The following is a 27,935-nucleotide window of genomic DNA, read 5'->3' on the forward strand; positions in this document are numbered from 1 at the left end:
GATGTGTTTTTTTCCCATCCTTTGATTTTTAATATATTTATGTCTTTGTTTCTAAGGTACATATCTTTTATGTCTTTGTTTCTAAGGTACATCTCTTATAGACAGCACATTGATGGGTCCTGATTTTTTCTCCATTCTGTCACTGTTTATGGGTGCATTTAAGCCATTTACGTTCAGTGTGATTATTGATATGTGTGTTTATTGCTCTCATTTTATAACCCTTTTGAATTCTTATAATAATGGTCTCATACAATATTTGTCCTTTTGCAACTGACTAATTCACTCAGCATAATGCCTTCGAGGTTCCTCCATGTTATGAAATGTTTCATGGATTCATCATTGTTCTTTATTGATGCTTAGTATTCCATTGTATGAACATACCATAATTTATTTATCCATTCATCCGTTGATGGGTACGTTGGTTGCTTCCATCTTTTTGCTATTGTAAAAACAGTGCTGCAATGAATATGGGTGTGCATATATCTGTTTGTGTAAAGGGTCGTATTTCTCTGGGATATATTCCAAGTAGTGGGATTGCTGGATCATATGGTAGTTCTATTTCTAGCTTCTTAAGGAAGTGCCAAATCAATTTGCAAAGTGGTTGTAGCATTTTACATTCCCACCAGCAGTGTATAAGTGTTGCGTTCTCTCCACAGCCTCTCCAACATTTATTATTTTGTGTTCTTTGGATTAATGCCAGACTTATTGGAGTGAGGTGGAATCTCATTGTAGTTTTGATTTGCTTTTCTCTAATGATGATGAGCATTTCCTCATGTATCTGTTAGCAGCCTGAATATCTTCTTTAGTGAAGTTTCTGTTCATATCCTTTGCCCATTTTTTAATTGGATTATTTGTCTTTCAGTAATTGAGTTTTTGCAGCATCATGTAGATTTTAGAGATCAGGCGCTGACTGGAAATGTCATAGCTAAAAACTTTTTCCCAATCTGTAGGTAATCTTTTTACTCTTTTGGTGAAGTCTTTGGATGAGCATAGATGTTTCATTTTTAGGAGCTCCCAGTTGTCTAGTTTCTCTTCTGCATTGTTAGAAATGTTTAGTATTCTCTTTATGCCATGTATTCGGGCTCCTAGCATAGTCCATATTTTTTCTTCCATGATCTTTATCATTTTAGATTTTATATTTAGGTCTTTGATCCATTTTGAGTTAGTTTTTGTGTGCGGTGTGAGGTATGGGTCTTTTTCATTTTTTTGCAGATGGATATCCAGTTATGCTAGCACCATTTGTTAAAGAGGCTGTCTTTTCCCATTTAACTGACTTTTGGCTTTTGTTAAATATCAACTGCTCATATGTGGATGGATTTATGTCCAAATTCTCAATTCTGTTCCATTGGTCTATGTATCTGTTGTTGTACCAGTACCAGGCTGTTTTGACTACTGTGGCGGTATAATAGGTTCTAAAATCAGGTAGTGTGAGGCCTCCCACTTTGTTCTTCTTTTTCAATAATGCTTTACTTATCCGGGGCCTCTTTCCTTTCCATATGAAGTTGGTGATTTGTTTCATCTCATTAAAAAATGTCGTTGGAATTTAAATTGGAATTGCCTTGTACCTATAGGTCGCTTTTGGTAGAATAGACATTTTTACAATGTTAAGTCTTCCTATCCATGAGCAAGGTATGTTTTTCCACTTATGTAGCTCTCTTTTGGTTTCTTCCAGTAGTGTCTTATAGTTTTCTCTGTATAGATCTTTTATTTCTTTTGTAAGATTTATTCCCAAGTATTTTATCTTCTTGGATGCTACTGTAAATGGTATTGATTTGGTGATTTCCTCTTCGATGTTCTTTTTGTTGGTATAGAAAAGTCCAACTGATTTTTGTATATTTATCCTGTATCCTGATACTCTGCTGAACTTTTCTATTAGTTTCAGTAGTTTACTTGAGGATTCCTTAGGGTTTTCTGTGTATAAAATCATGTCATCTGCAAACAGAGATACTTTTACTTCTTCCTTACCAATCTGGATGCCCTTTATTTCTTTATCTAGCCTAATTGCTCTGGCTAGGACCTCCAGCACAATGCTGAATAAGGGCGGTGATAAAGGCCATCTTGTCTGGTTCCCGATCTCAAGTGGCATGCTTTTAGATTCTCTCCACTTATGATGATGTTGTCTGTTGGCTTTATATAAAAGCCCTTTATTATGTTGAGGAATTTTCCCTTTATTCCTATTTTGCTGAGAGTTTTTATCATGAACGGGTGTTGAACTTTGTCACGTGCCTTTTCTGCATCAATTGATAAGATCATGTGGTTCTTGTCTGTTATTTGTATGATGGATTGCATTAATTTTTTTTCTAATGTCGAACCATCCCTGCATACCTGGTATGAATCCCACTTGGTCATGGTGAATTATTTTTTTGATATGTTGTTGAATTCTATTGGCTAGAATTTTGTTGAGGACTTTTACATCTAAGTTCATGAAGGATATAGGTCTGTTAATTTCTTTTTTTGTAGTGTTTACTTGGTTTTAGTATCAGGGATATGGTGGCTTCATAGAATGAGTTTGGGAGTATTCCATCCTTTTCTATGCTCTGAAATACCTTTAGTAGTAGTGGTGTTAACTCTTCTCTGAAAGTTTGGTGGAACTCTGAAGTGAAGCTGTCCGAAACAGGGCTTATTTTTTTTGGGGGGGGGGGAGTTTATTGCTTACCTTTTCAATCTCTTCTTTTGTTATAGGTTTATTTAGGTGTTCTACCTCTGTTTGTGTTAGTCTAGGTAGGTAGCGTGTTTCTAGGAATTCATCCATTTCTTCTAGGTTTTCAAATTTGTTAGAGTATAATTTTTTGTAGTAATCTGATATGGTTATTTTAGCTTCAGTTGGATCTGTTGTAATATCGCCCATCTCATTTCTTATCAGGTTATTTGCTTCTCCCTCCGTTTTTCTTCTGTCAGTTTGGCCAATGTTTTATTGATTTTGTTGATCTTTTCAAAGAACAAGCTTTTGGTCTTGTTAACTGTTTCAATTGTTTTTCTGTTTTGTATTTCATTTAATTCTGCTCTAATTTTTATTATTTGCTTTCTTCTGGTGCCTGAGGTTTTCTTTTGTTATTCTCTATTTGTTCTATTTGTTCAAGTTGTAGGGAAAATTCTTTGATTTGGGCGCTTTCTTCTTTTTGTATATGTGCATTTATTGATATAAATTGAACCTCTGAGCGCTGCTCTGTATATTAATCTTTTGTATTCTGCATCTGGCAATTCCAGATCTTCATCCAGAAGATCCCATTTATTCTTTGTTTTGAGGGCTTGTTGAAGTGATCATGGTCTGCTTCTTTATGTGATTTAATATTGACTCTTGTCTCCGAGCCATTTATAAGTTATCATATTAGTTTATTTTATATTTGCTTACTATATCCTAGCTTTTTGCTTTGTTTTGTTTTGATATGCCCAAATAGGTCAGTTGAGTGAGCTGGCTTGATTATTTTCACCTTTGATGCTCTGGCATCCTGTCACCAGATGGCTAGAGCTGTTATTGGGTGTATCAGCCTAGGAGTTCATTCACTTTTCTTGTATGGGTTCAGCTCAGGTGTCTAGGTAGCTGGTCATCAGGTGTGTGGTACAGGCTTTTTCCTTCAGTCTTAGAGGGGCAGGAGTGATTGGTGTAGGTGCTGGTGTCTGGTTGCAGCAGGGGGTCATTCCCTGAACAAGGCACAGGGCTGACAACTGTCCCCCAAGTGTGTTTGAGGAAAGCCCATCCCTGTTCCCTGGAGTGCACAGGTGGAAGGGTTCTGCAGACAGACCATGGGCACCCAGTGCTTTTGGATGTAAGGACTGAGAGGTACCAGTTATCCTTGGGCTCCTGTCACGGGTGGCTTGGTGACTTAAGTGGAGCCACCAGTCTTTAGGCCCCTGATGTGGGGAGGTGAGGACCCTGTTTAATAGGCAAAGCAGTGTCAAACATCAAACACCCACCTCTCCACCACACAGCTGAAACAGTTTTAGTCTGCCAGCAAGGGCCTATTGTCCTGAAATAAGCCCACACAGCTCCATGCAGTGGGGAAAGGTATTCAGAGTCCACAGACTGTTTATGCCTGGACAGGAGCCACTTCTGTCCTGAGCTCCCCAGGTTAGTGGAGCTGGAAAATTATCTTTTCCGCCAGTTGTGAATTTATTCTTTCTCTAAGGTCAGGAGAATGGCTCAGAATGCTCAGCAGAACCTATCTCCAAAAACCAACACCAAACCCAGTGCTGTTGAGTCGATTCCGACTCATAGCGACCCTATAGGACAGAGTAGAACTGCCCCATAGAGTTTCCAAGGAGCATCTGGAGGATTCAAACTGCCGACCCTTGCGTTAGCAGCCATAGCACTTAACCACTACGCCACCAGGGTTTCCAGGGCCTATCTTAGGCCCAGGGAAATCAACAGCCACTGAAGCTGGCTTGGGGCTGGGAGGCATGGTAAAATATATGCAAGTACTTAGCTTTTGCCGAGAGCGCAGTTCTCTGGTTCTGGAGGTGTGAGTAGGCTGTGCAGCTGGCTGTTTCTCCCTGAGGAAACCGTGGCCAAATGCTACTACCTGTCTGCCCCAGTCACTCCTGGGAATGGTGCCTGTGGGATCTTGGCGATTCAGGTCTGGCAACTCCTCTCTGCTTCTGAACTGTCTCTCCCTCCCCCTCTCATTCAGTCTGCTTTCTAACTTTGCCTTTGATGTTCAGGGCTTCTAGCTTGTCATAAATATAATTGTTTCACGTGTTTTTTTGGGTTTTTGTTGTAAGAGGGATCACTGGAAGCATCTGGCTACCCTGCCATCTTGGCCCCCCTCTTTTTTATTTTGATGGGTAGTATCTTAGTTATCTAGTGTGTTGTAACATAAGTACCACAAGTGGTTGGCTTTATCAAACAGAAATTTATTCTTTCACATTCCAGGAGGCTAGAAGTCCAAATTTAGGGTGCCAGCTCCAGGGGAATGCTTTCTCTGTCAACTCTGGAGGAAGGTCCTTGTAATCAATCTCCCTTTGGTGTAAGTGCTTCTCCATGCAGGAACCCTGGGTCCAAAGTATGTGCTCTGCTACCAGCACTGCTATCTGTACATATGTCCCTGTGGGTTCAAACCCTACTCCTGGTACCAAATTCTGTCTTGGTTATCTAGTGCTGCTGTAACAGATACCAAAAGTGGATGGCTTTAACAAAGAGAAATGTATTTTCTCACAGTTTAGAAGGCTAAAGTCCAAATTCAGGGTGCCAGCCTTAGAGGAAGGCTTTTGTTCTCTGTCGGTTCTGGGGGAAGGTCCTTGTTGTCAGTCTTCCCCTGTCGAGGAGCTTCTCAGCACAGGAATCTCAGGTCTAAAGGATGTGCTCTACTCCCAAAATTGCTTTCTTGATGGTATGAAGTTCCCTGTCTCTGCTTGCTTCCCTTTTTATATCTCAAAAGAAATCGGCTTAAAACACAACCTAATCTTGTAGAGTGAGTCCTCCCTCATTAACATAACTGTCGCTGATCCCACCTCATGAACATCATAGAGGTAGGGTTTACAACACACAGGAAAATCACTTCAGATGGCACAATAGTGGACAGTCACACAATACTGGGATTCATGGCCTAGGCATGTTGACACACATTTTGGGGGGACACAATTCAATCCATAACAAGTAGATTTGTTAACTTTCTTTGTGGTTACCCAGAAATTTACCCCTATGTTCCTAAGTTTGAACTAGTCTTTTGTTACTTGATATCACCTTGACTTCCCCTGCATTTGAAAGTTTTATACCTGTGTCGTTATTTATTCCCCTTTATATTTTTCTCACATTGTTGTTGTTTATAGATAGATGTTTCTGGTTCCCTGTTGTAAATCTTTTGTTTTGTCCTTGGGAGTTCATTACTTAGGATGGCATCTGGCTGATGCTGTCCTGCATCCTAGATTCAGGTTGTCTGGTGTTTCTGGTTCTCTAACTGAAGGACTCCCATTAATAATTCTTGTAAGTTTGGTTTGGTTTTTATATATTTTCTTAATTTCTGCTTATCGGGAATTGTCCTAATTTTGTCCTTGTATCTGAGGAATAATTTGCAGGATATATTATTCTTCTTAGATGGCAATTTTTTTCTTTCACGATTTTGTTAATGTCATTCCATTGCCTTCTTGCCTGCATGGTTTCTGATGAGTAATCAGAGTTTAGTCTTATCATTTTCCCTTTATATGTGACTTTTTGTTTTTCTTGAGCTGCTCTCAAGATTCTTCCTTTGTCTTTGGTTTTGGCAAGTGTGATTATATGTCTTGGTGATTTTCTTTGGAAGTCTATCCTATTTGCTGTTTGTTGAGCTTCTTGGATGGTCACCTCTTCACCTTTCATAATATTAGGGAAGTTTTCTGTCAGCAAATCTTCAATGATCCTCTCTGTATTTTCCATTTTCTTCCCGTTCTGGAACTCCAGTCACACAAATTTTTGCTCTTGATTGTACCCTATTTTGTTCTTAGGTTTTCTTCATTTTTTTCTCTGATTTTTCCTCAAAGTGGTATCCATGGGTTTGTCTTCAATTTCGCTTATCCTATCTTCCGTTGTTTCAAGTTTGCTCCTAAGACTTTCTATTGCATTGCCCATATTTGAAATTTGTTTATCTTTTGGATTTCTAATTGCTGTTTTTATATGATTTTGCTAATTTATTTTGACATTTTGTTCTTGTATTATTTTCCTAAATTCTTCCATTCCTTCATCTCTGTTTTCCCTGATTTTGTCTGTATTTTCCGTGATTTTGTCTGTTTTCTTTATTTAGTTTTTTCTGTGTTTTCCTTCGTCTCTTTCCTAGTCTTTTGGAGATAGCTGAATACCAGCTTTTGAATTCCCTATTGGGTAGTTCCAGAGCTCTTTCTTCTACTGGAAAGTCATTTGGTGTTTTATTTTGGTCGCTTACTGGAGCCATCCTGTAATGTTTTTAAATGTGTTTTGATATTGTTCTCTGTCTCCAGGACTTTTGGAATTATTTTCTTTCTTTATTTATGGTAGGTTTGTTTGTTTTGTCCTGCTTTTTTGTTTTATTTGGTTATGTCTGGGCAGGTGACCTGGGCATATTTTGTTGCTTGCTTGTCTTTGGGAGTGATATTTCTCACCACCATGTCCAGGTGGGCAGAACCAGTCACTCAGCTGTGGTGTAGCAGTGTAGGTCCAGTGGGGGGAGGGGCAGGGATGGGTCATTTGTTTGCAGCATGAACTGGGGCTGGTGAGACAGATCTGGGGGTGGCGCAGTGAGGCGGGGTCAGGGGTCCAGAGGTCTGCACTGGTCCCACACAGGGGCGTGGTGGTTGGTGACACAGGGCCAGATGGCAGCACTGGGCAGGATCTGCAGGTCCAGAGGTCCATGCTGGTGTTGCTCAGACATGGTGCTCATCAGGCAGTACACAGAGTTACAAGGGAAGGGAAAGGTTGTGATGTGCAGAACCAGGTGGGAGGGAGAAAAAAAGGGCAGGAACAAAAGCAGAAATATGGTGGCATGGTAGAATCCGGCTGATTGGGGTAGGACAGACCTGGGGAAGCCGTGTGCCAGTGGCTCTCTAGGCAAGCAATGTGCCATGGCCTGTTGAGAAGGTGTGGAAGCGACATATGGGGCTAGGTGGGCAGAGAAAGGAAAGGAAGGAAGGGAAAGAAAGAAGAAACAAAAATATGGCATTGAGGGAACTGGCCATTGGGGGCAGGGTGGAATCGGGGTGGTGGTAAGCTGTTGTCTCTCTTACCAGGCAGCATGGTGCAGCCTGTTAGGAAGGGGTGGAGGTAGCACAAAGGGCTAGGTGGGAGGGAGATGGAAAAGAGAGAAAGGGAAAGAGGAAAAAAAAAACAGATGGCACTGCGGTAGCCAGCTGGCAGGGACAGGGAAGACCTGGGGCAGCAGTGAGCCAGTGTCTCTCCATTCGAGTGACTGTGGCCCATTGGAGAGCTGCAGAGGCGGAGTACAAGGAAGAAGGGTGAGGGGTGGGAAAGCGTGTATCTCTCATTACTGAGTGCTCTGTCTCCTGTTGGGAGCTCTGTGAAGTTGCCTTCCCATACTCCCTTGTCAAGGGTCATTACTGGCTGTGCTCCAAGAAGGCAAAGCTGTGCCACGTTAGCTGGCAGAGCACTTCTACTCCATAGCTCTCCTCATTCTCTGTTCTTTGTCAGTTTCTTCTTCCATTTGGTGCTTGATCTAGTTCTTTGCCCCTTTTTTTGATGCTTTGATTTCCAGGATTGTATTTTTTTTTTTTTTTATCTGTTTTACTTAGCTTTTCAGGTCTTTGATGCAGAAGGATGGCATGGTGCTTCTGTCTATAGCACCATGTTGGCTCCACCTCCTGTCCTCAAATATCTTTTATTACATGTGCAAGAAATTCATGAATCGTATCTTTTCAAGTCTTATAGCCTAGTTTACTGTCCTGGTTATTTTCCTCAGTAAACTGAAAGAACACATATGCTACTTTCTAGAATTTTAGGTATAATTAAAAATTTTAATCAAAAACACTATTAGTAAAAGGCCTGACTTCTCTGTCCTTTCTCAGCCTCTTTTCTTTGTTTCCTAAAATAATCAAATACAATAATTAGAACAATAATAAGCATGTATCTGGTGTTTTGTGTTTGCCGAGCACTGTTCTTCGTGCTTTAGAAGTATTAACTCATGTAATTCTCTAACAATTCTCTAGGGGAGGTGCTCTTATTATTCCCATTTTACAGATCAGGGAGCTGAGTATCAGAGGCATAGAAGGAGCACCCAGCCATTGCAGAATTGAAAACATGTTGTGACTTATATTAGCTTCATGTTCCTCTCTCTCACCAGGCTGTGAGCAACTTGGAAATATTGACAATATCTCTGATTATTTTTGGATTGAGTGCATTAACAGTTTTTAAAAAATATATCAGTGTGTATATAAACCTGGAAAACATAAATCCCCTTTTAAATCATGTGTTTATTTTGAGTCCCATTGATAGTAATGTTGGTATCAATGAGTGGGTGGAAAATGCCAGGTCTTTGCTGAAATATACATTTTTGTTTTTCCCCCAAAGTTTTTCCTTTGACAGGAACATGAATCCTGAATACACATTCCTTTTCAAAGTATATGTCCATGTTTAAGGGCCTGTCCATTTGTCTACTAAACCATCTCTACATGTGCTACTGATAAACTTCAACGTAGCAAAACTCAGTTCTTAGAATCATGTATGTTATAGAAAACTGAGGATGTTATCAGTGTTAGTCTGCTCTCTGGACATAATGTATGTTATAGAGAGTCGAGGATGTTATCAGAGTTGTTTTGCTGTCTTGGCATAGTAACATTAGAGTTTTCTCCTTAGCATGGTCAGTGGTCCAGATAGTTCCATCTGCTCTTATGGGTCTAAATAGTTCCTTCTACTCTCATGAAAGACCTGGTGAACAATTTTGTGATATATTCCCAAGACCCTAATTTTCTTTTTAAAAGCTACCAGGATTATTTTTTATGTTAATATTTACTGAACAGTTCACCACTTGCACTGTGCATAATAAATATTAAACTTATTTGATCATTGAAAAACCCAGAGTTAGGAATACTGTTTCCATTTCACAGATGGAAAGAACAAACAGAAGTTCAGAGTGCTTGAGCCCAGCTAGCAAGCATTAGTGCTTAACTTTTACCATTATGCTGTTCCATTTTTATGTTGAGCCTTTCCTTTGGCTCTTTGTCTTTTGGTCATTCCGTTTTATTTCTGTTAGCAACTTTGGTTGCTTCTTCACAAAACGCTAAAATAAATTCACATTGTTGCCTTTTTCTTAATTAAAGCTTTTCTTAGCCTTTCTTTACTTCTTTATAGTCTTTCCTTTCTCTGATACTTCTTTCTCTCCTCCCCCAGCCTCTGGACCACTGACTTGTGTTTCACACTGACTTCACTTTCTGAAGCTTTTCAGTTATTATAGACTGAAATTTCTCTTCTGAGATGTCCTCATACGTGTTGGGCAACAAATCAGTTATTCATTCTTTAGTGTTGTTTGGACAAAATAAACATTATTTTTAAAAATAATGTGACAGCTTTACTGAAGTAACGGATTTTTTCTTTCTTTTTTTAGTTATGGAGATAGGTTTAAAAAAATATGAAAAGTAATAGGATTGTTGCTAACCACAATGTATGTCCTTGTCAATATTTTTCCAGCCAGCCTAATGGGGGCCACATTGTTGTATCAATCAGCCAATCTTCCCTAAAAATAGAAATAAGATAATTAATGATACTGCCCGCAGTTTTCTTTAAAATATATGTATATATATATATATAATTTCAAGACACTTCTTTAAGATTGACTTGTATTTTTCTATTTGAGGCTCTGGTTTGGTTACAGAAAACATCATTAATCCATTACGTGTTTCATTTATTATTATTCAATAAGTATACGTACTGGGATACAAGTCACTTAAAATAAGGTCCTTGCTTTCAAGGAACTTATGGCCTCCTGGTTTTCATTGTTTTTTGAGACTGTTCACACTGAACTATTAAAGATGAGTTATGCACACATTGTAGTTAGTTACCATTGAGTTGACTGGGACTCATGGCAACCCCATACACAACAGCAAAACATTGTCTAGTCCTATGCTATCTTCACAATTGCTAGTATGCTCAAGTGCATTGTTGTGGCCACTGTGTATTTTGACCTTCTAACCAAGGGGGCTCATCTTCCAGCACTGTATTGGACAGTATTCTATTGTGATCCATAGGGTTCTCAGTGGCTGATTTTCAGAAATAGATCTCCAGACCTTTCTTCCTAGTGTAAGCCTGGAAGCTCTGCTAAAACCTGTCCACCATGCGTGGCCCTACTTATATTTGAAATACCAGTGGCATACCCCAGCATTATAGCAACATGCAAGCCACCACAGTACGACAAACTGACAGGTGGTGGTGTGTACACATACTAGCACTTAATTCATCAAATATTTCTGGCATATTCAGTCTCCACTTTTCTGTTAACTCTAAAATTGGAATTGAAATATGACCGTTAGTGAGGGCTTTTTAAAGGAAAATGAGGCAAATTTCATGAAGTGTGATTTATACCTGAGGTGAGTCCTTTGAGAATTATTTTAGACATTGAAATCTAAAATAGGAAACAAACAACTGCCAATATGTAAAACTTACAGTCTTTTATATTTCATGTTTGTTTCCTTCAAAACAGATGGACATAAAGCAAATAAACTGTGGTTTGAGATTATTCGAAAGTAGAGGGATAATTTTAAATAGGCTAGTGAATACGGCTTCTTCTTTTAAACATAAAATGATGAAATATGATCCAGACAGAATATCGACTCTTGGTCAGTGTTCATTAATTTTTAAACTTAGAATATAAATTGGATGACTGTGTTTCTATATTTTTCAAATCGGAAAATATGGAGGCAATACTAATAATGTGGGAAGAATCACTGAGAGCCTATCCTTTAGTGCACACAGTCCAGTAGGGGGCACTGCCCAGCTTTATACCTCTTGTTTTATTGACTCTGCTAAGGCATTCAACTGTGTGGATTGGAACAAATTATGGGTAACATTGCAGGAATGGGCATTCTGGAACACTTAATTGTGCTCATGAGGAATCTGTATGTAGATCAAGAGGCAGTTGTTTGAACAGAACAAGGGGATACTGCATGGTTTAAAGTCAGAAAAGGTGTGCGTCAGGGTTGTGTTTTTCACCATACCTATTCAATCTGTATGCTAAGCAAATAATCCAAGGAGCTGGACTGTATGAAGAAGAACGGAGCATCAGGATTGGAGGAAGACTCATTAACAACCTGTGTTATGCAGATGACATAACCTTGCTTGCTGAAAGTGAAGAGGACTTGAAGTACTTACTAATGAAGATCAAAAACCACAGCCTTCAGTATGAATTGCATCTCAACATAAAGAAAACAAAAATCCTCACAATTGGACCAATGAACACCATCATGATAAATGGAGAAAAGATCGAAGTTGTCAAAGATTTCATTTTACTTGGATCCACAATCAACAGCCATGGAAGCAGCAGTCGAGAAATCAAAAGATGCATTGCATTGGGTAAATCTGCTGCAAAGGACCCCTTTAAAGTGTTGAAGATCAGAGATATCACCTTGAGGACTAAGGTGTGCCTGACCCAAGCCATGGTGTTTTCAGTCATCTCATGTGTATGTGAAAGCTGGACAATGAATAAGGAAGACCAAAGAAGAATTGACACCTTTGAATTGTGGTTCTGGTAAAGAATATTGAATATACCATGGACTGCCAAAAGAATGAAGAAATCTCTCTTGGAACAAGTATAACCAGAATGGTCTTCAGAAGCTAGGATGGTGAGACTGTGTCTCATGTACTTTGGACATGTTGTCAGGGAGTATCAGTCCCTGGAGAACGGCATCATGCTTGGTAAAGCAGAGGATCAGCAGAAAAGAGGACGACCCTCAATGAGATGGATAAACACAGTGGCTGCAACAACGAGCTCAAGCATAGCAACAATTGTGAGGGTGGCACAGGACCAGGCAGTGTTTGGTTCTGTTGTGCATAGGGTTGCTATGAGTTGGAAACAACTCAGTGGCACCTAACAATAACAACAACACCCTTCAGCACACACAGTCCAGGAGGGGGCACTGCCCAGCTCTTTAGCTCTTGCTTCCTTTGTCTATGGAGGCAAAGGAGTTTCCCTGGGTGGAGAGTTGGGGCAGCTCATTCACCATTATTCAGTTTATTGCACCCATCCCTCAGTACACTTGAGGCCTTTCCTGTCCTCTATCCCGGGGGGGGGGCTTTAACCTAAGCCACAGCCACAGCCACACTTCATCCCCTTCTTAACAGGCCACTAGATCTCTTTGCTCTACACTCTGCCCTCATTAGCTTTTTCCCTCCTTAGGTCTGAGCTGGAATCAACTCCATGGCAACAGGTTTGTTTGTTTTGTTTGTTTAGGAAACCCTGGTGGCGTAGCGGTTAAGTGCTATGGCTGCTAACCAAAGGGTCCGCAGTTCAAATCCGCCAGGTGCTCCTTGGAAACTCTATGGGGCAGTTCTACTCTGTCCTATAGGGTCATTATTAGTTGGAATTGATGCGAGGGCACTGGGTTTGGTGGATTTGGTTTTAGGCCTGAGTGGTTAGTCTCTTCGTTCCATCAAAGCTTCACTGGCATGAACTGAGAAAGGGCTTCTCCTCTCAATGAAAATCCCCATCCTCCCAAAGGAGATTTATGAACACCCACTCTAGAATTAGTTTCCCCATTTCCTCACCGTTTCTGTTATTTTCTCTTATAAAATCTAATTACTTTTCTTCCTACCTACACAAAGGAATATTTTATTCCTCTTTGTGATATTTACTTGTTTAGTTCTTGCTTCCTCCATTTGAGGAGAAGCCACATGAGACCACAGATCTGTCTTCTTCATCACTATTTAGCCAGAACATTGCATGTGTTTAGTAACTCAAAATGTTTCACACGCTCTACAAATAAATAAAGTGATAGCTTCTTTTGGATGCACTGGGCTTATATTTTGGAACTATGAAATAAATTCATTTGGCTAGTTTCCAATGCTCTCCACCAAATTAAAACATAAAAGAATATTTTTTCCTTAACGTTTATCACTGTAAATTCTTGTTTTATTACAAAGACTTATTCTAAATTTTTGTCCTTGTTACTCTGAACTGAAAAATAGGGGTGTGTGTGAGCCCAATGCCCTTGTCTTAACATAGGATGACAATTATTTTTATTGCTTTTTCAATACAGAACTTTTCATCGTGCCTTTGAGTTGCCTACAGTTTTCATGAAATAGGGAGAAAAGAGAAAGCTTCCAAACCGGTCAGTCCAGTTAAAGCACTTAAGTGGCTTAAGCCTTTGATATTAGTTGAACCCAGTAAGGAAGTTAGGCTGGAGGGCTTTAATGAATAATTCACTATTTTCTCCCCCTTTAACTGTTCACTCTGCCCACTGGAGACTCTAAATGGTGTTCTTTGTCTGAATGGCACTTGGACACAGTGAGGATACTGGGGAGGCAGGGGCTTAGACTAGAGGGCCCTGGTCGGGAAGTGTGGGATTGAATTTTATCTGTGCTTCCAATTGGAATTTTGTTCACAGGGTAGTTATAAAGCATTTCACACTTGAAACATAAAAAAAAGTTAGTTTTTTTCTTAAATTGTACTTTAGATGAAGGTTTACCAAAAACAAACAAACAAAACTAGCTTTCCATTAAACAATTAGTATACATGTTGTTTTGTGATACTGGTTACCAACCCCATGACATATCAATAGTCTCCTTTCTCGACTTTGGGTTCCCAATCACTAGCTTTCCTGTCCCATCCTGCCTCCTAGTTCTTGCCCCTGGGCTGGTATGCTCCTTTAGTCTCGTTTTATTTTATGGGCCTGTCCAGTCTTTCGCTGAAGGGTGAACCTCCGGAGTGACTTCATTACTGAGCTAAAAGGGTGTCTGGGGGGCCATACTCTCAGTGTTTCTGCAGTCTCTGTCAGGCCAGTAAGTCTGATCTTTTTTTGTGAGTTAGAATTTTGTTCTACATTTTTCTCCAGCTCTGTCTGGGACCCTCTCTTGTGATCCCTGTCAGAGCAGTCAGTGGTGGTAGCCAGGCACCATCTAGTTGTGCTGGACTCAGTCTGGTGAAGGCTGTGGTAGTTGTGGTCCATCAGTCCTTTGGACAAATCTTCCCCTTGTGTCTTTGGTTTTCTTCATTCTCCCTTGCTCCTGATGTGTTAAGACCAATGGAGTATCCTAGATGGCTGCTCACAGGCTTTTATGACTCCAGATGCTACTCACCAAAGTAGAATGTAGAACATTTTCTTTATAAATCATGTTATGCCAACTGAGCTAGATGTTTCCCAAGACCATGGTCCCTACGAGGTTTTTTTTTTTTTTTTTTTTTACGGTCTGAAACTCATCACTTCCCAGCTCTGGTTTCTCCCACTGTCAAGGGAGGGTGTATTAGCATGCCCTCCCCTCTAAGATTCTTCAGTTCATTTATTTATAAATATATGTAGAAATAAATATTCATCTGGTGATACCATGTGCCAGACATCATGGGTACACATGCTCTCCTGCTGTCACAGAGTATACCTCGTATTTGTATGGAGGGGTGATGGAGAGGGATGACAGATAAAGCACTTGATGCATTTAATACATTTGATGTTTGTTTCTTCATAACAGATGGACATAAACCAAATAAACTGTGGATTGAGATTATTTTAAATAGGGTGGTGAGTATGGCTTCTCTGAGGACACTGAGTCTAAGCAGGGATGTAAATGATGAACACCCGCAAGCCAAGAAGTAGATGAGAGAAGATTTCAGGTGCAAGGAAAAATGTGGGCAAATACCCTGAAGTGTGAAAGGACTCACTAGGTTCAAGAATTGAAAGAAGCATCCTGTTTAAAATGGAGTGAAGGGGATGAAGAGAATGGGAAGATTGTGTTGGGGTTTGTAGGCTAGGAAGAGTGGTTTGGACTTGAGGTTAACACCACCCCTCCAAAACAAAAAAACCCACCCAGTTGCCATTGAGTAGATTCTGACTCATGGGGTCCCCATGTGTGTCGAAGTAGACCTCTACTCCATAGGGTTTTCAATGGCTGATTTGATGGAATATCTTTGTTTTTACCTACCTACAATATTGGCTCCTCAAGGATGGGCCTGTTTTTATATTCATCACTGTCTAGTGCTTACCACGGTGCCTGCCTCATTACAGATACAGAGGGACTCAGGGTGTCACTTGGCTCAGTCCTTCCAGCCATAAACATCAAGATGACAGTCCAGAACTATGGTTAAGAGCATTGCCTCTGAAGATTGAGAGCCCTGGGTGCCAATTCTAGCTTTTCCATTTACTGTCTTAGTCTCAGTTTTCTCATCTGTGAAATGGGAGTTACAATAGCAGCAATTTCTAATTGGGCAGGTAAAATGAGATGACACATGCCCAGTAGTTAGCACAGTGCCTGCACATAGAAAATGTTCAATAAACGGTTGTTGGAAATTAACACATATAAAAGAGATGCATGAAATAATTAATGTTTTCTTTATTTGGCTTTTTAGTCAGGTTTCATAAGGACAGGAAAAAGTGAATTTCTCATCTCACCGTTACCTCAACTACTGGCCCAGGAACACAACTACGGCTCACCCTCCGGCCACCATCCTCATGTTCTCTACAAAAGGACGGCAGAGGAGAAGGTGCGGGGGTACCACATCTACCCCAGCTCCAGTCAGAATTATCCTGGTCACCCCACAAGTCGCACTCCCTATGCGCCTCAGGGACAAGAAAGAGATTATCACCATCGAAGGTTGCAAAAGCAGCACTTTTGTGGACGACGCAAGAAATGTATGTAAGGAAACTTTTTCTTCTGTTCTTTCAGGTTTTCTTGAGTGCTGTTGTGCCCTTGAAAAAAAAGTGCCCACTCTTCCAATCCATTTACTTCTGATGAAAGAAAATCAGAGGTAAAATCCTAGGTGTGGTTGGGTGTTCCTTCTGAGGATGTAAAGGAGAAGCTTCCCATGAAACAACGTAGGCACCTGAGGAGAGGCGAGGGTGATACACAGGGACCCTGGGACATAATTTGTGACCTGGACACAATTTCTACATTTTTAAGACCAGCAATGTCCAATAGGAATATAAAATGAGTCCCACATGGAATTTGAAATTTCTAGCAGGAATTTTAAATTTTTTAGTAGCTACATTAAAAAAAAAGCTTTTAAAAAATGAAATTAATTTTAATAATACATTTTCATATCCAAAATATTATTCTTTCAACATGTAATCAATGTAATGAATTATTAACACAATATTTTACATTATTTTTTCATACCAAGTTTCTAAAATCCAGGATTTATTTTACACTTCCAGCGCATTTCCGTTAGATGCTAAATTTTCATTGTGAATACTTGATCTGTATTTAGGTTTCATAAAATTTATGGTTGAGAAAGTAGATTTACACACGCAAGTTGCTCCAAACATGCTTTAAAAAGCTTTTTCAATAACTGAATCAGGTATTGGTTTTTAAATTTAAATGAATTGAAATGAAGTAAAATTAAAAATTCTGTTCCTCAGTTGCTCTAACCACATTTTAACAGCCTAATAGCCATGTGTGGCAAGTGGCTACCATATTGGACAGTGCAGCCAGGTGATACTTTTACCTGTGGAGAAGAGGAGCCAGCATCATTGAACTATTAATTAGGAACAATAATGAAAAATAATGTTTCTACCATTTTTAATTGTTTTGGGGTTTGTATTATATGTTATTGAAATAATCCTCTTTAAGGAACATCCATTTAGCATATATCTATATAAGTTATACTTTAGCTACATAATATGATAGTAATAATAAGTAATGATATTCATAGTGGTAATGATATGCATTTGATACGGGATATCAAAGCTGTTCTTAGCACAACCTTATTAGTGGATATTATGCCCTTTTTATGGATGAGGCAACTGAGACTGAGTCACAGAGCTGAGAAGTGGCCAACCTGAGTTTTTGAATCTAACTCTATGATTTGATCATGTAATTTCACTCAGTGCAGGGCTGACTTCACTGTTACAGCTGTACCAACTGTTAAAGTATTGACTATTTCTATACTAGTTATTAAATTGTTACTGTTCTGAGTTTCCCAAATGCCCCATTCACTGTTGCCTCCAGTCCTTTCCCAGGAAGCCTGGGGCTTGTCACTATCCATTAACTAAAGGGGTCATGCTTGGCCCAACAAGCACCTCCAGGTATCTGCATAGGGACTGTGGCCAGTATCACTCAGTTAGATTGGTGCCTATGACTTACTGGTTATAAAAAAATGTTTAATATAATTTTAATATCACCCCTAAATATGCTGTTTCCCCAGTAACTAAATCACTATTAGGGTCAAAGAGTCTTTAATGACCACTTACCGCATGCTATTAAAGTTTGTAGTAGATAAAGCAAAAGTATAAGGCATGGGCAATGTTTTATAGGAGCTTACGTTTTATTTAGAAAATAATATGTAAAGTGTTATCATGAATTCAGTTTCATATTATATCTATTTGCCCAATTTGGGGGCACTAACTTTTTTTTAACATAAAATTAGCTTTTCTAGTTTTAAAAACTCTTTCCACAAAAATTGATATTTGTTTACAAGCTGTACCAACTAGAATTGTTGCTTATAGCTTGTTTTCTTTTGCTCTTTAGAGCATTTTTTGAGTTATTGAATCTATCTACCCATACATACATCCCTGTTCGTTCATTCATCCATCCATCCAACCACTGAATAAATCTTTCTTGACCCTACTATGTACAAAGCATGATGGCAGGCACTGAGGATGTCACTTGCCAATGGATTAATTAAGTGTTTGTTACATAGTTTCTCTCCTCCCCTTCTTTCAGTTTCTCTCTCAGTCTATCTCACTCAGGTGTTGTCTACTGATATCCTTTCCAAATGCTCTTGTGTTCATTGCAGACGCTCCTAAGCCTCCCACAGAGGACACCTATCTCCGGTTTGATGAATACGGGAGCTCAGGGCGGCCCAGACGATCAGCTGGAAAGTCGCAGAAGGGCCTAAATGTGGAAACTCTAGTGGTAGCAGACAAGAAAATGGTGGATAAGCACGGCAAAGGAAATGTAACCACGTACATTCTCACAGTAATGAACATGGTAAGGGAGATTGTCATTACTACCATCTTTCTGGCTCTCCAAAGGAGCTAAAATCATAGAATCCCCTTACACGGATTGAATAGCAAGTATAGCCACATGATGTTATTGGGAAGAAAGAGAAAAAAAAGTTGAGTTTTAAGGAAATTGGTGCCATATATACATGTATTTGGTGAAATTGAAGCCCACGTACCTGTAAATATGTCTGATTGATTCCCTCTACATAGTTTTGGAAAATCTGAGAGTCTGTTCATTTTATTTTACTTTTAATTGTCTTAACAGGTTTCCAGCCTATTTAAAGATGGGACCATTGGAAGTGACATAAATATTGTTGTGGTGAGCCTCATTCTTCTGGAACAAGAACCTGTAGGTGGCGAACTTCATTTATTTCTTCATTTATTCTGTCATTCAGGATGCATTTATTGAGCACCTACTATGTGTCAGTCCCTATAGTAGTCATTAGAAATTCAAATCTGAAAATATTCGAACTCTGGCCTCAAGGAAAATACAACCTAATAGAGCTGTGTAAACAAATAACTGAAACACTACAAAATAATTATGGCTGTATATATACATATATATGCATACACACACACACACACACACACACACACACACATATATATATATAAATAAAACCCGTTGCTGTTGAGTTGATTCCTACTCATAGTGACCCTACAGGACAGAGTAGAACTGCCCTACAAGGTTTCCAAGGAGTGACTGGTGGATTCGAACTGCTGTAGCTCTTTACCACTACACCACCAGGGCTCCAATATGTATAAAAAACACACACACAAAAACATACATACATATGCATACCTATTTATGCATAAAACTAAATGCGTGTATATAATATAAATGCAAATATAAATAGTACATGATAAAAGGAAAGTATAAATATTATGTAGTCTTCATAAAGAAAATGCATTTGGCCATAGATTTAAGGGTTAGTTGGATTTTTCAAGTTGGCTCTGCTGGGTAATTGCAGGTCAATGCAGAAAGATATTTTGAAAATATACTGAAATAAGTCATCAGCAAATTCTTGTTGTAAACCCTGCTGTATCCCCAGAACCATTTTAGGTACTCCAGAGAATAAACAAAGACTATTTAACTGCCCTTGAATTGATTACAGTGAGGTTCAAGATGTAAGTGCAGGGCAAATTATAAAACAAGAACATATAATAAAGTGTTGAATTGCTTGGTGCTCACTTCTTTGTAGTGTTTTGATGTTGAAACTGTATTTTCGTGAGGTGGGGATTACCAATCAAACTTTTTTTTTAAGTCCCCTGAGGCTTTTCCTGTTCATCTGTAACCCCAAAGAAGGATGTACAAAGAAAGGAGTCAAAGACAAGACAAAATTAATCTAATTGTCCAGGTGTGTAGGGTACAGAGGGTAACAGCTTGTCAAATTATTCTTGGAATTTTAGAAAGATAGGGTGTGTGCTGGTTGGGAGACACTTTTGCCTTTAACCTACCACTTACATATTGCCCAAGGACATCAAAGCCAGTGCCGTCCTAATTCACTGATAACTAAAGATCTCATCTAGAAACTCTCAACTTGACCAAAGTCAATAGTTTTAAGTAAACATTTTGATAAATGATTATTTTAAGGGTAGGATCTATCCTACCTTTAGAGTCTTACAACTATCCTTTTATTCCATTCAGTGAGCTTGTGTTTTATTGATTGATTGATTCAAATCTATGATATGTCAGGCGTGTGCTGGCAATTGTGATATAGATGTAAAAAGCTATGGTTTCTGCTTTCCTGAAATTTATGTTCTATTGAAGAAGCTATTGGGCTTTATCACAATCAATTTATTATGTTCTAAAAGTTATGAGCATTTTATATAGGTGATGCCAGTATGAAATAAACAAAGGTGTTCTTAACTTACCATGTTTTTACGTAAATAATGTGCATGCTGTATGTTTTTTGCCAACTACATAATCCCCCCACCCCGACACATTATTTCATAAGCATTATGTATGTGTATTACACATGTGGACACATTATTTGCAAAAAAATATAGTAATGTCTATTTGTTATAGAAATATAATTGCTCATGAACTATGCTACTGGTACTTTGTAGTTGATTTGAATATTATGAGCATCTACCTAAAACGGAACTTTTTACTAACTGTTTCCAACCTTAGCTCAAATGTTTTCCTCCACTGACCTTTCTCCCCAGAAACATGACGTTTCTGTGTTTGCCTGTACAAATGGGATGATTCAGCATTCTCATCTCTGTGACAAATTCACACTCTGATTTGTGTGGGTTTCCCATAGGGAGGATTATTGATCAATCATCATGCAGACCAGTCTCTGAATAGTTTTTGTCAATGGCAGTCTGCTCTCGTTGGAAAGAATGGCAAGAGACATGATCACGCCATCTTACTGACAGGATTTGATATTTGTTCCTGGAAGAATGAACCATGTGACACTCTAGGTATGGTACAAACCAATATGTCATGCATATCCATGTTAGCTGAAAGCAGAAGTATAGACATGTCTCTATTGGGCAAGTGGCCCTTATGATGTTTAATAAGGAGACAGAATATTTAAATTATGAAGCATCTTCATTGTACCCTCTGGTGAATATTGTTCTTAATTGAATTCATTGTGGAGCAGGGGAACCCATTTACTTTATTCCTTGGATTTTTATTTATTTACCCTATTGGTGAAAAATGAGACAAAAGATATATCACTGTTTAACTAGACAGGTTGTGGGTTATTCCATAAGCATCATGATTGCAGAACCAGGTAACTGAAGGCAATCAAATTGGTTTTCATGGTACTTAATTGTGCCACGAGGTAGCAGTGCCTCCTTTGAAAAGTTATTTGACCTTTGGAAGTGCTCAATTCTTCCATGTTTGTAAAATACAGTGATAGGAAGGGTGATATCTTTTCTTTTTAATATTTAAATAGACATCATTTTTAGAGCAGTTTTAGATTTACAGAAAAATTGTGCGGACAGTACAGAGTTCCTCTATACCTCCTTTCCCCCTTGCATGCTGTTTCTCCTACTAACGTCTTGTATTAGTGTGGTATATTTGTTAAAATTGATGAGCCAATATCAATACATTACTATTAACTAGAATTCATAGTTTACGTTAGGATTGACTTTGTGTTGTAAAGTCCTGTGGGCTTTGACGAATGCACAATGTCATGTGTCCACAATTACAGTGTCATACTGAATAGTTTCACTGCCCTAAAAATGCCCAATGCTCCACCGTTTTATAGCACCCTTACTCTCCTTGAATCCCTGGCAAACACTTATCTTTTTACTGGGTCTATAGTTTTGCCTTTTGCAGAATGTCATATAATTGGAATCATATAATATGTAGCCTTTTTGGACTGGCTTCTTCTACTTAGCAATATGCACTTAAGGTTCCTCTATGTCTTTTTGTAGCTTGGTGGCTCATTTCTTTTTATCACTGAGTAATACTCCATTGTGTGAATGTACCTGAGTTGTTCATCCAGTCACCTATGGAAGGGTATCTTGATTGCTTCACATTTTTTGGCAATTATGACTGCCATAAACATCCATGAGCAGGTTTTTATGCAGACATACATTTTCAACTCATTTAGGTATATACCTAGGGGCAAGATTGCTGAATTATATGGTAAACCTATGTTTAGCTTTGTAAGAAACTGCCAGACTGCCTTCCGAAGTGGTTGTACCATTTGCACTTCCACCAGCAATGAATGAGCGTTCCTGTTGCTCCACATCCTAACCAGCAATTGGTGTTCTTAATGTTTTAGATTTTAGCCATTCAAATAGGTGTGTAGGAGGACTATATCTCTTACATCTATAAGTCTTCTGTGTTTTCTAGTATACTCTATTGCACATTGTTGTGTCGAACATAGTAGGAATTCATTTTTTTTTTTTTTTTTGATGAATTGATGATTGTTAAGACCATGGGTTAGAAAACTTTTTCTGTAAAGGGCCAGATAGTAAATATGTTAGGCTTTGTGGGCTGTATGTCTCTTGTCACAACTACTCAGCTCTGAAGTTTTAGCACAGAAACAGCCACAGACAACATATAAACAAATGGATGTGGCTATGTACGGAACCCTGGTGGCATAGTGGTTAAGAGTTCAGCTGCTAACCAAAAGGTTGGCAGTTTGAACCCACCAGGCGTTCCTTGGAAACCCTATGGAGCAGGTCTACCCTGTCCTACAGGATCGCAGTGAGTTGGAATGGACTCGATGACAACGGGTTTAATTTGGTTTTTTGGTGTTCCAATAAAACTTCATTTACAAAAACAATCTATGGGCCAGATTTGGCCTGGGACCCATAGTTAGCTGACACAATTGATAGTCTAGAATGATGGTAAAATTTTGGGGAATTGAGAAAAGATTATAGGATTTACCCCATATCTTTTTTTTTTTTTTGTATTAGAGAAAGGGTCAATTGGATTTTACAAAATTTTTATTTTTTTACATTTTTCAAGTTCTCTATAATGTCCTATTAAAAAACAAGCTTAAGAATTGGCCATTCATCACAAAACCAAAAAAAAAAAAAAAAAAAAATCCCAAACCCACTCCATCGAGTCTATTCTGACTCATAGCGACCCTATAGGGCAGAGTAGAACCACCCAATAGAGTTTACAAGGAGTGCCTGGCAGATTTGAACTACCACCCTTTTGGTTAGCAGCCATTGTGCTTAACCACTATGCCACCAGAGTTTCTCCATTCATCACAGTCTTTTTCAAATAACAGTATATGACTAAGAGTTAACCATTTGGGGCATTAATTCCGTGGGAAGGGTTTTTATGATGAGAAATGTATATACTCATATTCTGAGTTTGAAATTTGCAAAGTGACATCTGATAACCCAAGGCATTGTTTTCTTTGAAGAGGGATTCTAATAAGAAGGCAGTTTTATTTTTATTAGATGACCAAAGACCAAAGTATAAGGAAGGGCTTGGAAAAAAACAAATGTAATTCCAGGAATCCCAACAACTGATTTATAACCCACTTACTCAAAGAGTATGGGCTTTGACCTCAGATAGGCCTGTGTTTGATTCACCTTTCTGAACCTCAGTTTCCTCCTCTACAATTATATACACAGATACAGACATATACTAGGTATATAGCACAGTGCCTGGTATTTAGCGGCCTTTATTTAGTGATAGAGTTGATGTTGGTGGTAATGATGATGCCATCCATGACATGTGCCTTTACGTTAGGTTTCCCAGATGATGGCTCTCACATCACAGTGTGTTGAGTCCAGTCACTTCACAAGCATGCATTTAGCACTAACTGCACACATAACCTTGTTCTACCAGTTATTGAGGACCCAACACAGGGAAGAAAGACATTCATACGATATAATGTAGTTCAAGATAGAATCGAGGGTTGCCTTGAATGGTTTTAAAATTGGTCTTGGAAAGAGGTGGTTTGGCCAACCATAGTAAGGGCCTAACTCTTTGGGAACAAGAACATTCATCATGTTTCAATGGCCAGGAAAACATGAGTTTAATCTGGACCCATTGCTTAGGCGTTTCCATGTTTTCTGCTCTAAAAAAGGCTAGGATCTGTGTTTTCCCTTAGAAAATATATCCTGAGCTTTGATGCCCATGCCACTGTTAAGTGAATATTTTGCATTGGTTTAGAAGATATTTTAGCAGTTGCTCTAACCCAAATAATACACGTGGACATGCTGTATAAATTTCCTGAGTCTTATTATATAAAATGGGAATTATAATACTCATGCTGACTTCGCAGAGTAATTGAGGGGACAAATTGATGGCAATATCTAAAAAAGCAAGAAACTCTGCAAGACTGCATTTTTATATTATCATTCAACAGTTCAGACAACTACATACCTTTAGCAGTTAACTGATTAATATTTTCCTTAAAAAAAAAAAGGAAATGCATTAACCTATTAAACTAAAACTATGTAGAACATCTTGGGAACATGAGAAATGATTGTGTATTTGTCTGTGCCCTTTTGGATTCACATCTGAAATTGATTTTTCAATAGGTTTTGCCCCCATCAGTGGAATGTGCAGTAAGTACCGAAGTTGTACCATCAATGAGGATACAGGGCTCGGCCTTGCCTTCACCATTGCTCATGAATCAGGGCACAAGTAAGTGGTCCCTTGACTTGATAGTTTACATGAAAGCTGACGTGACAATTAAATGACATTCTTCTAATGATTATTATTAATCTAGATAGAATAAATAGAATCAATCTTGTGTAACTCTTAGAATAAAAAAAAAAATGTTTCTGTTGAGTTGATTCTGAGTCATAGTGACCCTGTAGAATAGTGTCTGATATATAAGAAAAACCAGTTGCCATTAATTCAATTCCACCTAATGGTGACCCCACGTGTGCTAGAGTAGAACTGTGCTCCACAGCATTTTCAATGGCTGGTTTTTCGGAAGTAGATCGCCAGGACTTTTTTTTTTTTTTTTGAGGTGCCTCTAAGTGAACTAGAATTCTAACAGTTTAGTTAGCAGCTGAACTGAACACATTTGCCATTTGTACCACCCAGGGACTCCGACATATAAGAAGCCTTCAATAAATGCCAATCGTTGTTGATGTAAGGGAATTTGGGAATAATTTAGTTATAATGTGTATGATTTCTAGGGAGTAAACCACCTAAAGTTGTTTTTACTCTCCAATTGCCAGAACCTTCCGTGGTGAAATGGCACAAATGAAAGTGTTCTCATGTAATGCATTCAAAAGAAGTCCTTCCTGGACCAAATTACTGGGCTGAGGGCTCTTGAGACCATGGTCTCAGGGAACAACTAGCTCAATTGGCATAACATAGTTTATAAAGAAAATGTCCTACATTCTACTTTGGTGAGTAGCATCTGGGGTCTTAAAAGTTGTAAGCAGCTATCTAAAATATTCCACTGGTCCCACCCTGTCTGGAGCAAGGGAAAAAGAAGAAAACCAAAGACACAGGGAAAGATTATTCCAAAGGACTAATGGACCACAACTACCACAGCCTCCACCAGACTGAGTCTAGCACAACTAGATGGTGCCCGGCTACAACCACTGACTGCTCTGACAGGGATCACAATAGAGAGTCCCAGACAGAGCTGGAGAAAAATGTAGAATGAAATTCTAATTCACAAAAAAAGACCAGACTTACTGGCCCAACGGAGACTGGAGAATCTCCAAGAGTATGGCCCCAGGCACCGTTTTAGCTCAGTAACGAAGTCACTCCTGAGGTTCACCCTTCAGCCAAAGATTAGACAGGCCCATAAAACAAAACAAGTCTAAAGGGGCACACCAGCCCAGAGGCAAGGATAAGGAGGCAGGAAGAGACAGGAAAGCTGATAATGGGGAATCCAAGGTCGAGAAGGGGAGAGTGTTGACATATCGTGGGGTTGGCAGCCAAATGTCACAAAACAGTATGTATATTAATTGTTTAATGAGAAACTTGTTCTGTAAACTTTCTTCTAAAGTACAATAAAAAATTTTAAAAAAGAAGATGGAAGGAATACATAGAGTCACTGTACCAAAAAGAATTGGTCGACGTTCAGCCATTTCAGCAGGGAGCATATGATCTAGAACCGATAGTATTGAAGGCATGGTTACATTTGTATAAAGTTCTGTAACAATCAAAACTAATCTCTGGTTATAAAAATCCAAAAGAGTGCTTCCTCTGGAGATTGGTTGACTGGAAAAGGACATGGGAGAACTTTTGTGGTAATGGAAATATTCTCTGTCTTGACTGGGGCATTAGTTACACGTCAAATTCACCAAACTGTCTATTTAAGATCTGTGTGAATCACTGTATTTAAAATATACCTCAATAAAATTTCTTAATTAAAAAAAATTAAAAGAAGTCCTTCCTATGCTTTGAGTAGATAAGTTCAACCATTTTATGATATTTATGACTATAATAGAATTTATTTATAAGCAGAGTTTATGATTTCAGTTAGTAAATGAGTCATTTTGGAGAGAGGATTTTATGTCACAGTAACCTTAATAGTCCTTAAACAACTTATAATCAGCTTTTCTATATGTACCTTCTATTCACTCTGAACTTCCATGGTAAGTGAGTGGCAAGAGAAAGATTTTGCTATTTGAAATAAAAGAATGACTATCCCATCACTTTAGCTTAGCTTAGAAAGCCTGGCAGGAATTTTCTAGCCCTTAAAGCGTATAACAAGTACACCATTCTTTAGGGGTTTTTTGGCCAATACATAACAAAGCCCTTAACATTCTTTACCATTTTCAATGTGAATTTTACAGTACTTAATACAACAACTCATTTTTGTTCTTCTTACAATTTCAAAAACTAATCCTCACTTGAGTTTGTTGATTATCAATGCATCTCGTTCTTCCTCTGGTTGTAATTTGGAAAATGGATTCACAGAAGAATTTTCTCCCCCTCGTTCTGTTCCAGCTTTGGCATGATTCATGATGGAGAAGGCAATCCCTGCAGAAAGGCTGAAGGCAACATCATGTCTCCCACACTGATGGGAAACAACGGGGTGTTTTCCTGGTCTTCCTGCAGCCGACAATATCTCAAGAAATTTCTTAGGTAAGACAGGCCAAAGCCAAGAGTAGGGCCAAGGTTGGGGTGGTAACAGGGAACAATGATCAATAGATGTGAAGACGAACGCTCAGGGGAAAGATCTTTTGACCTGTCAATGAGCAGAAAGGCTGGCAAATACCCCTGATGATGACGGTATTATCATTATTGTGTTGTTGCTGAAAAAATAGACTGAGTGACTAATATCGTGTGAAATGCTCTCTACATATTGCCTCGTTCAATCCTCACAACAATACTGTTATTATTCTCATTAAAAAAACAAAAAACGCTGCCATCAAGTTGATTCCAACTCATAGCGACCCTATAAGGCAGAGTAGAACTGCCCATAGAGTTTCCAAGAAGCAGCTGGTGGATTTGAAATGCTGACCTTTCGGTCAGTAACCAAACGCTTAATTAACCACTGCGCCACCAGGGCTCCATCCTCATTTTAGAGTTGAGGAAATTGAGTTGTAGGTTAATTATATCACCTAAGGTCCTACAGCTGGTGAGTTGCAGACATAGGATTCATACTTTAGATCTCTTCCAATTCCAGCATCTGTGCCCTTAACTACCTCTCTTCTCTGACTTCCAGAGACTGCTAGATATATTGTCTTTTTTATTGTAACTGATTATTTTACTGTGATCAGTCAATTTGGTCATGAGCATATTAAAAAAAGTTCAAGCCATGTGCCTGTTTTTGTAATGGATAGAGCATTGTCTTGACTGGCTATTTAGTTTGAAATGGCCATGAGCTAGATCTATGTCCAAAAGACATCCAAAGGTGAGGGCAGCTATGTGAAATTTTTTCATAACTCAAAACTCCTAGATTGCATAGGTAAAAATGGGAGATAGGAATGTAGCACTATTTGATTCATATTAAAAGATGAACCCAAGATGGTAACTCTCTGAAATTTCCATT

General features: G+C 38.8%; 1 protein-coding gene across 1 annotated transcript in view; it reads left to right on the forward strand.

Annotated features, from left to right (window-relative positions):
- The window catches only part of ADAMTS18 (ADAM metallopeptidase with thrombospondin type 1 motif 18), a 172,507-nt gene that overhangs the window by 76,168 nt on the left and 68,404 nt on the right, over nucleotides 1-27,935 (forward strand). Inside the window, exons 4-9 of the mRNA XM_064273760.1 lie at nucleotides 15,942-16,224; nucleotides 18,327-18,520; nucleotides 18,800-18,883; nucleotides 20,802-20,961; nucleotides 24,505-24,610; nucleotides 26,888-27,025. Of these exons, the coding sequence (XP_064129830.1) occupies nucleotides 15,942-16,224; nucleotides 18,327-18,520; nucleotides 18,800-18,883; nucleotides 20,802-20,961; nucleotides 24,505-24,610; nucleotides 26,888-27,025 (965 nt within the window). The remainder of the gene's footprint in view (nucleotides 1-15,941; nucleotides 16,225-18,326; nucleotides 18,521-18,799; nucleotides 18,884-20,801; nucleotides 20,962-24,504; nucleotides 24,611-26,887; nucleotides 27,026-27,935) is intronic.

This window comes from Loxodonta africana, chromosome 21 (genome assembly GCF_030014295.1).
Source record: "Loxodonta africana isolate mLoxAfr1 chromosome 21, mLoxAfr1.hap2, whole genome shotgun sequence".
In the NCBI taxonomy this organism is placed as follows: Eukaryota; Metazoa; Chordata; class Mammalia; order Proboscidea; family Elephantidae; genus Loxodonta; species Loxodonta africana.